The sequence below is a fragment of the Euprymna scolopes genome, chromosome 5 (genome assembly GCF_053919585.1).
Source record: "Euprymna scolopes isolate OS-2025 chromosome 5, ASM5391958v1, whole genome shotgun sequence".
Lineage (NCBI taxonomy): Eukaryota > Metazoa > Mollusca > Cephalopoda > Sepiida > Sepiolidae > Euprymna > Euprymna scolopes.
The window spans coordinates 66,131,829-66,142,406 of record NC_136486.1 but is presented as its reverse complement, the minus strand read 5'-3'; the positions used below and the strand labels follow the sequence as shown (position 1 = coordinate 66,142,406).

Below are 10,578 nucleotides of genomic sequence, written 5' to 3'. Positions count from 1 at the left end.
CTTTGTAAATCCATGATAAATCCCTTTTGAATTTAATCAATAAATTCCGTATAGGGTTTGTCTAAATCCTCTTCACTCGTTTAAATTTGGGTAAATGTTCTTTTTTTAAGCTTTTTTTTAAATAGCCCATAAAGATGATCTCTTATTTATATGTAATGCATATTTAACAACCCTATGTGATATATGATGATGATAACCCTGTTATCGGCGCTGGTTCCATATCGTTTTACAGAAGTTTTTTTTAGGAGAAATGTTTAGCATTATTAGTTGTTTTGGCCAAATGTAAACAATTAAAAGTTCGGATTTCATAAATCCAAGATGTTAAGTTTAAAAACGATAATAGTATTGAAAAGTTACGTAATATTTTCTCTTACCTTTTCCTTGGTTACTTTTAGCAAAAATTTTCCGTCACGATGTGCAGTATAAAGCCACGTGTTCAACACAAAATCCGAAATGATAAAATAAATCATCTTCTTATCTTCATTTACATTTGGTAATTGTTTTGGAGAAAATGGGAAATTTGAAGTTTGATTGGGAGTCATAACTGCTGCCTAAAATATAAAAGCAAAGAAATTCGTACATGCGTATAAAATGGCACAGTATATATATATATATATATATATATATATATATATATATATATATATATATATATATATACAGAAATATATATATATATATATTTATATTTCTTTATAAATATATTTATTCACTGATATTTACTTTATATATTTATTCACTGATATTTACTTTATATATATGTATGTATATATATATATATATATATATATATATATATATATAGTTTTTTTGATTATATCCATTAGAAGCGTCGAGTGGCATTTGAACATAAAATAAGATACGTATTGAACACGTTTGGAGCCAAATAACTGCAACGCGAAATATTTTTTTATAAAAGAACGAGTATTTATTTATTTAGAAATATATTTCGGAGATATACTCCTTCGCCAATCTATGTTTAGTTTTTCCTCTTTTTCTTCGCCATGATGCCGTGTGGAAGAATGTTCAATGAATTAAGTTCACGTGATGTTAGCTGCGGGGTTTATATCTAGTCGGATAGAACACGTTTGGGACCATTTCGTGTTACAGTTATTTAGCTCCAAACATGTTTAATAAGTATCTTACTTCATTTTCAAATTTCCCTCGACGCTTCTAATGGATATAAACAACAAACTACACAGATTTTCAAACCGCCCGATCACGCGTTCTATCCGACTATATGAAAATCCCACAACTAATATCACGGGACTTAATTACTTGAACATTCTTCCACTCGACATCATGACGAAGAAAAACAGGAAAAAAATATATAGATTGACAAAGGAGTATATCTCTTAAATATATGTCTGAAGAAATAAATATTCGTTTATTTTATTAAAAAATATACCAGTCCTTATTTATGAAGTCCAATGTAATTACAATGCATATCATGGAAAAGTGATAAAAGTCTATATTCTAAATTTCGTGATGTTGGCCATCTTACAATTTATTGTTTTATTTCTCTTAACACTTACAATTCTTGTCAGTCTCCGTTTCGTAGGAAAAATCAATCATGTAATTTTTATATCAATCAGTTAATATATTTTGCACTTCACTCATTAATAGAAATAGAAATAATCAATCCACCAAAGGAAATAAAATGCGTTTGGACATAATCTGAAAATTGGAACAGAAGTTGCAAATATTTTAGTTTCCTTTTATTACAGCATTTTAAATTTTTAAAATAAAGTCACTAAGACCGGATATACGTATAAACAAATTCTATTAATTATGGTGTATTCTGCCAGAAATGTTCTCTTTATTAATTAGTAAATTTCTTATTTAAAAATTAATATATCAATAGTTACACGACTAAAATAAATGGGTACAATCTATTACACATGTTTTCATATGCGGCACAAAAATAAACTATTTGCAATTTCCAGTTGTGTTAAATTATATATTAACCTGAATTAAAACTATACATAATTATTTTTATTACTGTTATAATATTACTCCATACATCAAATTTTCTAAAACTACATTGTGTTCTAGTTGAAATGTATGAATTCGTTACCTTTATTGTTTATCTTGAGCAAAAAATATTAAATATTTGATGTGCAAATGCAATTTATTTCATTTGGTCGATTGGCTGTTGCTACTTCTTTTTATGAGTTAAGGTCAAAATAGATTCACTAATTGATAGAATAATTTAGTTATTGATTTTGTGCTATGAAACAGATACTGTCAAGAATTGGTAATGCTAACGAAATTAAAGGAATAAATTGTAATATGGTACAACACCATTACATTTCTGTAGGAAAAGAGAAGGGGATAACAACATATGGCAAGTTTAGAAGCGTTTAAGTAAAGATCTCAGCAAAACGAACGAGTAAAGAGGGGATATTATAAAGTTATAAAGAAGAGTTTGTTATAATGCTCACAATAAAATATTTGTATACATGTCGCCAAACATGGAAGAACAAATGCACATCTATACGCACATATGTGTGGAGAGAAACATTAATAAATAAAAAAACTCTATAAAACTGAGACGGTTTTCTATAAAAAGTAAAAAGGCTACTATTTCTAAAGCATAACAGTATATATATATATATATATATATATATATATATAAATATATATATATATATATATATCATAAAAGAAATAAAATTCTACATTATGTATAAAAACTGCAATAATTGAAAAATAAAAAAATATTATAATATTATTAATGCTAATAATAACAGTGATAACAACAACAATAACAATAATAATAATAATAATAATAATAATAATAATAATAATAATAATAATAATAATAATAAATAATACTACTAATAAATAACAAATAATATTCTTCATTGTAAAGAAAATAAGGGTCATGATAATAATGAAGGGAACAATAACAATGATGGCAATAATAACATTAATAACATTAATAATAATTTTAATAATAATAAATAATAATAACAATGATAATAATAATAGTAATAATAATAATCAATATGATAGTATATATTAATCAAGTTATGCGTATATATAAATATATACATATATATACATAAAGAATTAATATATTATGTGTATGTGTATTATAGATATGCTTAGCTACTTATGTAAATATGTAGTACTTCAATTCAGATGTATACCTTTAAACAGGGATACGGTTAAGAGTCTGCTATTCTTTTGCTAAAACATTACAATCTAATAATTTGGATTATAGATGGTGTACATTGATTGATTAGTAGCGAGGAAGTCCTATCGAATAGCGATAGGGCTGCAATTACCTTGAATTTAATACTAAATTCTATTGAAAAAAATACGACTGTGTTGACACCAGTAATGTATTTATTTAGTGATTTTACGCCTATAAAGCGAGCAATATATTTAAATAAAAATATTGGCTGATTAAAGATTCTAGCCCGAAATGTTTCGGCACATATAAAATTATCTTCAAATCAGTGAACGGATAAGGGAAATGCTATTTATATCGGTTTAAACTTGAATTGAAACGGATGAAAGTAACAAATCATTTATGAAGAGCCAAAAATATAAAACTACTACTGATGTTACTACAACTATGACTACTGACAAGCATGAGTACTTTCCACTACTACAGATGTTAATTTAATAATGCATACTATTAACAAATGCATATTGGATTATTTGAACTTACCTTATGATTGGTTTGCATGTACGCTGAACTAAAGAGTGGATCTGATACGAAACGATAGTCGAAGATATACCCATCCTTGATCGGGCGAGTCACTAATAAGAAGAAAACGTCAAAAGGTATATATAAACAAGATGTCCGGCACTAATTGCAGGTCGACGTCAGTTATTTTAATCCACCATAAATATTAAATAATACGCGGTTATTTATTACTTTTTTTCTATGTCAGAACTTTCTGGGATTTTTCCTGATAAGTCAACGAACGTATATATATATATATATATATATATATATATATATATATATATATATATATATATATATATATATATATATACATATCTTTTAAAATATAATTCTCAATTTACACGTGTTTCGTCGTCTACGATTCATCAGAGTGACTGACTTTAACGAAATTGGAACTGAGGACCGATGATAAGAAGCCTGAACTTCGACCACGCGGCCACCTCGATCGACTACTAATTGTATTGCGTTTTCATATAAAGGTTTTTATTTCTTTTTGTAAGCGATACTTTTTCAATTATTTATAAGAAAGTGCATTTTTACCTAAATGCGAGTTGGGAATAATTTTCTCTTTGACTTCTTTGGTACCCACTAAATAATGTACATATATTATTTTTTAAAATAGAATTATCCACTGGCACGTATTTCTTCGGTCACCTCGCCTGACTACAAAATCTATAGCATTTTTTATATAGGTTATATATAGATGTTTCGCCTTTTTATATAGATGCTTCACGTCACTACCTGCCTACTACAACTTTTCCTTCTTTTTTGTTTCTTTGCTCAACACACACCTTCAAACACGTAGCCTAGTAGAATAATAAATATGAAATCTGTATTAATCAAAATATCATATTTAAGTGTATTTTATGGCCGGGCAATTTAGACGACCTGCTAGTACATATATATATATATATATATATATATATATATATATATATATATATATATATATATATATATATATATATATATATTAATATTTTTTTATCATTCGTTAGAAACCCATCTAGTCAGTAAGTCATTTAATCACCTGCAATCACTGTATCAACTCGCTCTCGAATTTACTATAATACCAATAATTTATTTTTCAAGGGATCATCAGTTGTTTACCATGAAACACTGTTTCGGGGATTTAAAAGAAAACAATATGCTACATCATGGCTCCCCAGCAGTTTTGATCAAACACCACCACCCTTAATCTTAGGAGGAAGATATGTTACAAACATTTGATCCAATTTCCTATTCTTAATTGCAATTACCAACCTTTACATACTATAAAAATGGATTTCTTATCTGTGCGATTCATCAATTTCCACATTTAAAATGGATACATGTTTTAATTTTTTTAATTTATCAGCCTTGTATTTATAAGATTAGGATTAATCCATTTAACTATTATCACCCCCACTATGATTAGTATTTAGTATATTTGCATTCTTATTTATTTAAAATTAGATATATAAAGGTTAAAAATATTTTTATATATATATATATATATACATATATATATTTTTTTATAATATATAAATTTATTATATATAATTATAAATACATTTTATACATTGCTAATATAGTTTTGGATGTCCTTTATTAATATAGTCTGGTGTATCTTAAACGATTCAAAAGCATCAGGATAACGAACAAGCGCTTTATTTAACTGTTTAAATATTTATTTTTTATCCCCACCTTGTGTTATCATCCTTATTCTTAGCACTTAGCTAGCAACTGATGGTATAAAATCCGTTAATTTTAAAGTAACGCAAGCTATTCTCAAAAACTCTGACATAATGGTTCCATAAAACATAAAAACAATATATATATATATATATATATATATACATATATATATATATATATATATATATATATATATATATATATATGTTTTCACAGCTGCGGTACGGTCCTTAACAAATTCGTCAACGCAATTCCGAACACCACCGCTTAATCGACACGTCATATCACGAACAAATACCGTTGAATCGACACACATGTTCCCAAGTGGAACCGGACAATCTTGCCGAATAGACACTCTACGATACGAAAATCCAATAACGTGACACAAATTATGAAATCAGTGTATTTCAAAACCCGCCAATCACTTATCGGCTTGTTCTTTTTTCATAACCGTTGGGCGAAACTTGATCGTCACTTTGGGGTCAGATGGATGCAGTTCATTAGTGGACTTGATTTGTAATTGTAAGGTATCGGGTTCGCTTTTCACCGACTCATACGCTTGTTCGCTTTCGCGCATACTCGGCAAAGGTGTTAGTTTAAGCGAAACCAATACGGGTGGAAAAGTTTTAATAGGGCTTTAGATGAGGTTGAGTATGAAAGTTGATCCCTTCCCTGTTTAATTTTGTTCGGTTCTGTGAGAGCTCCAGAGATGCACATTACACTCTTTGTTTCCCCCCCCCAGTCTGTTACTCCTGTACGCACACTAATCTTGGAACACACTGTCTATTCCCTATGTTCCTATCCTGAAATTTCGTCCTTAGCTTTCCCACTCCCTATTGAGGAATGGTCTGTTTATTTCTGACAAAAGTCGAAAACAGTTGTTGTTCTGCACTTAATATTGAGGTAGGAATGGGCTCCACTAACCCGCCCTTACAGGTGTTTTATTTTGTTGTTTTTTTTCTTTCATTCCGGGTGTATTTTGCTTTGTCCCACTCCCATCTCATCCTTTGCTCTGAGTTATATATGTAAAAAAAATACGTTGGTGCATAATTTTTTGCTTTTATTTTTGTACATAAATGTTTATTTTACTTTTCTGAAAATTGTAAAAAGAAAGTTCGACTCATAAGCTTGGGACTTTTAACGTAGGAAAATGCCATAGAGAGAATAAGGTTATATTGTGACAGTGCTTAGTTTAGGCTTGTCTTAAAGTTGTATTATAAAATACAAAGATAGGTAGGCCGATAGTGGCTTTGTGGCTTGGTGTCTTAGGCCCTAAACGAGGCTCTGGTAGTACATAATAGCAAGGCCACAAACAAGCACTAAATAAATTGCTGTTTTTTCCTTTCAAGCAAAGATCCAAGTGTAGTAACTGTTCTGACGTTTTCGGTCCTTGGTCAATGCAGAGGAAAACTTTCATACTGAGACAATTAATCTTTTTGGATACTGCCAAAATGCCCCTTTTTGCCCTATTTTAAGGGAAGCTTGGTTTCTTCCACATTAAAAACGATCTTGTATCACATTTGCTTTCGTTGGGAAGCAAATAAATACCTAAATAAATTGCCTTTTTTTCTTTCTTAGCCTTCGGGCCAAAACCAAAGTGCTGTATCTGTTCCGATGTTACACTTAGGTTAATTTGTCTTTGGTTAATTGAGTGGAACCTTTTATACTGAGAAAATTATTAGTTTTGGTCTCGTCAACAGTGCCCCTTTTGCGTTTTTTGGGGAGCTTGTTTTCCTCTATATTAAAAACGACTTTGTGTCACATTTTGCTTTCGTAAGGAAGTAAATAAATACTAATAGAAAGAAAGGAAGCCTTGTTCGGTCTTGGCCTTTGTAACCAGATCAATATGTATTATTTGTTTTTACTACCTTTTTATCTCATGCGAGGCAGTGATGTTCTGAACCACACTGAACATTCTCGTGCACGAAACACACTGACAAGCATGTGTACATTTTGGGTTAGCGCTCTGTCCACCCCTCCCCAGTTTGTCTAACTTTCTCCGCTCCAACCCTAGCGAGGGGTATCTGACCTGATAATCATGATGTTTCCTGAGGCAGAGTCAGAAAATGTTCTTCTCTTTCCTCCAATAAACTCACCCACTCCCGCTCTAAGATTTACCTCCTCCTCTTCCAACCTTTGGCGCAGTTTTTTTTTTCGCGGCAATATCGGTCTCCCGGTTTGGACGCCGTCTTCAGATAGGTACAACCTGTGATTTTTTTACTTTATCTCTACCCGCCCTTTGACCGACCATTGAGACTGCAGATACCGGAAGAGAAATACTAGCAATTTCCCCCAGCATGGAAGAGGAGACTCCCTCCAAGGACGTCTACCCAAATAGAAGCAAGCCCCAAAAAGGAAATGGCGTACGTCCCAGATAAAAAAGAGGCAGGGTCAATAATGGCAAAAGACGCTCCCGGCACTAGCAAATTCACGACTATGGAGGATGCCACACCAACACTCTCCAACGGGGAAACGCGTAAGCTGCAGACACCCCACCTCAGTCGGAAGAAGAAAAAGTGTATGTGGGAGAGGTTAAGACTAAAAGATAGACCAGGGCGGAAAACAAAGACAAGAGGGCGAGGAAGAAGCATGAGCAGAGCAGATAGTCAACCTCCAGCCCACCCTCTCGGAAGTCTCAACAGAGACTTGGAAGGAGGAGAAACCTCATCCCCTAAGTACCTTTTTATCTTAGAAGAGCTTCCCGCCACCAATACTTTAAACACTCCTTCCAGCGTCGGTGGATGTTGTTGATGGGCGGGCGGCCTTTGCCGATGTTTCCTTTGATAACAGTGTGTTTCGGATTTTCACAGTTTATGCGTCCAATTCTGCGGCAGAGGGTTTTCTTTTTTTCGGTGATTGGAGTTATTTCTAGAGGATCTGGAGACGTTAGTGTTAATGGGTGATTGGAATGCCATCCTTGATCCCAAGATGGATAATGTCGGGGGGGGGGGGCTAGCGGGCCGGTGTAGTGTCTGACTGCATAGCTTCGTTCGACCTTGCTGACTGATTTCGTCTGATTCATCCGAGGCTGGAGATGTTAACGCGGCATGCTAGCATGTCTTTCAACCCAAACTTACTTGGATTAGTCAGGCCCTGAGTTCCACTTTATAGGATACTTAGACCATAAACTGGTTATGGCCGTCTGAACAAAAGTGCTCGGCCTTTACTAGTCGGATACTGAAAGTTTAATAACTCTTTACTGGAGCTAAAATACTTCCAGCAGAAAGTTACAGAGTTAGTTCAGCGGGCATTTGTGGGGGCGGTAACACAGAGTAAGTAGTGGGTTAGCACGGACGCTAAGATTAGACGCTTCTGTATCCAGTGCAGCCAACGGCTCGCTTACGATAGCGTGTTGATATATAGGCTGACCCTGGCGGTGGTTGGGGGGCCTTGAAATAACACTTGCAAAGCATGACCTCAACCACTTGCCTAGCGAGCGGTACGAAGGTCAAAGAGTTAGGACTATGTTAATGAACGTTTCTAAAGAGGATGTGAAATTTGACGCTGTTGAACGCAAGGCTGGTCTACGTCGCAGTTCAGATGGGTGCATTCAAAAAGTAAATGACATGGAAATGTACGCACTTGTATCGACGCGAGAGATCTGTCAGGGGTTTCGGAGCATTTATCGGAGCTTTAAACCCAAATACCCAGATTCAGGGTCGAGGAGTTTGGAAGCTAGTTGGCTGCCTCATGGCGGCTCGGGCAGCTAGTTCTTATGGTCCGGTCACGGAGCACGAGATCATTACTGCGTTGCACAGGTTGGCTACAACAAGTCTCCGAACCTGATAGGTTTCCATACAAACTCTACTTAAGGCTATCACCAATGTTGGTTCCTATTCTGAAAGATGTGTTCAACCATTATCTTGTTCAAGGCTCCATTCCCGGACTTGTGACTAAGGATATGATCACATTGCTAGAGAAAGGTAAACGGTATGGTGGGAAGGAAAATCTACATTATTTGAGGCTTTTAACTCTGCTAAACACAGAGTGTAAGATTTTGGAAAACTTTCTTGCACATCGCCTGCAAGTCGTCATCACTGACTTGATCAAACTGGACCAGAGCGTTGCTATGAGGAGGAAAGTGACTGACTTAAGATGCAGATCATCTTATCCCCACGATTAGAAAATAGGGAATAGAAAACGATATCGAAGCCGCGCTGATCAATCTAAATAAATCAAAGGCTTTCGAACATCGGTTCCTGGAATCTGTTTTAGAGGCCGTCAGTTTAAATCCGGACTTCCGCAAGTGGGTCTCCATTTAGTAACACACGACGACGGTTGCGATTCTGATGAACGTTAGGCTTTCGCAGTCGTTCGCTATTTTTTGGTCGGTGCGTCAGAGCTACCCCCTGTGGCTTTTGTTATACGTTCAGGCGTTGGAAGTCCTCCTTCGCAAGTTAAAGGACGAGGCTGTTACTCCAGTCCTGCGCGGAATAGCTCTACCTAGTGTTATGAAAGTCAGGATTTCTGCGTTCGGCGATGATATCACCGTGTGCGTTTCGAACTGCACAGACATCAGAACGGGTACCAATATCCTCGCTTGCTACGAAAAAATGACATGGGTCATCTTCCACCGCAGCAATTCTGTCGGCCTGCGGTTGGGCGCCTAAAGCGGTGAATCCACGCTTCCAGGCATTTTTTAGCTGAACGAGTGATCCGGTCCGTTTTATCCGTGTGTGGTTTGGTCTGGGTCTACAACTGGATAAAACTAGTCGGAATTACAGACAAAATTTGGCTTCAGAGAAAATTGTCTTTGAACAGTCGAGCCGAAGCGTGCGCGACTTACGTCTTCCCCCACATCTAATACCGTTTGTTTCTACTGCGCCTTCTTTCAAAATACCTTCGAGATTTTACAGGGCTCTTCTTCTCGCTATTGTAGGCGAAGAGATGACATTATGTTTCAGAGAGGTATGTATTGAAAGCTGAGCGAGAGAGGCCTGGGACTGCCCGATATGAAATGTCATAGACATGTCGAGAAGTTGGCTTTTCCGAGTCGTTCGTTAGAAGAGGATGTTCAGGTTACAAGCGCCTTTCCCAACTTCAAACCTGACCACTCGGTCGAAGACGGTCATAGGCTGACGGGCAGAACAAAGTTTCTTTGAAGAATATTGATCGGCGTTTAGAGCTTTGCCGGAGACCAGTGTCCTCGCAGCCTAGGAAGGGACTTATCGGGCATTAGTGGTGAGTACCACTTC

General features: G+C 34.8%; 1 protein-coding gene across 2 annotated transcripts in view; it reads right to left on the bottom strand.

Annotated features, from left to right (window-relative positions):
- LOC145276827 (bactericidal permeability-increasing protein-like) overlaps positions 1-10,578 on the bottom strand; it is a 92,121-nt gene that overhangs the window by 44,663 nt on the left and 36,880 nt on the right. For both annotated transcript variants that reach the window (XM_080128177.1, XM_080128179.1), the window contains exons 7-8: positions 3,683-3,774; positions 375-551 (exon numbers count right to left, since the gene is read on the bottom strand). In XM_080128177.1, coding sequence (XP_079984303.1) covers positions 375-551; positions 3,683-3,774 — 269 coding nt within the window. The remainder of the gene's footprint in view (positions 1-374; positions 552-3,682; positions 3,775-10,578) is intronic.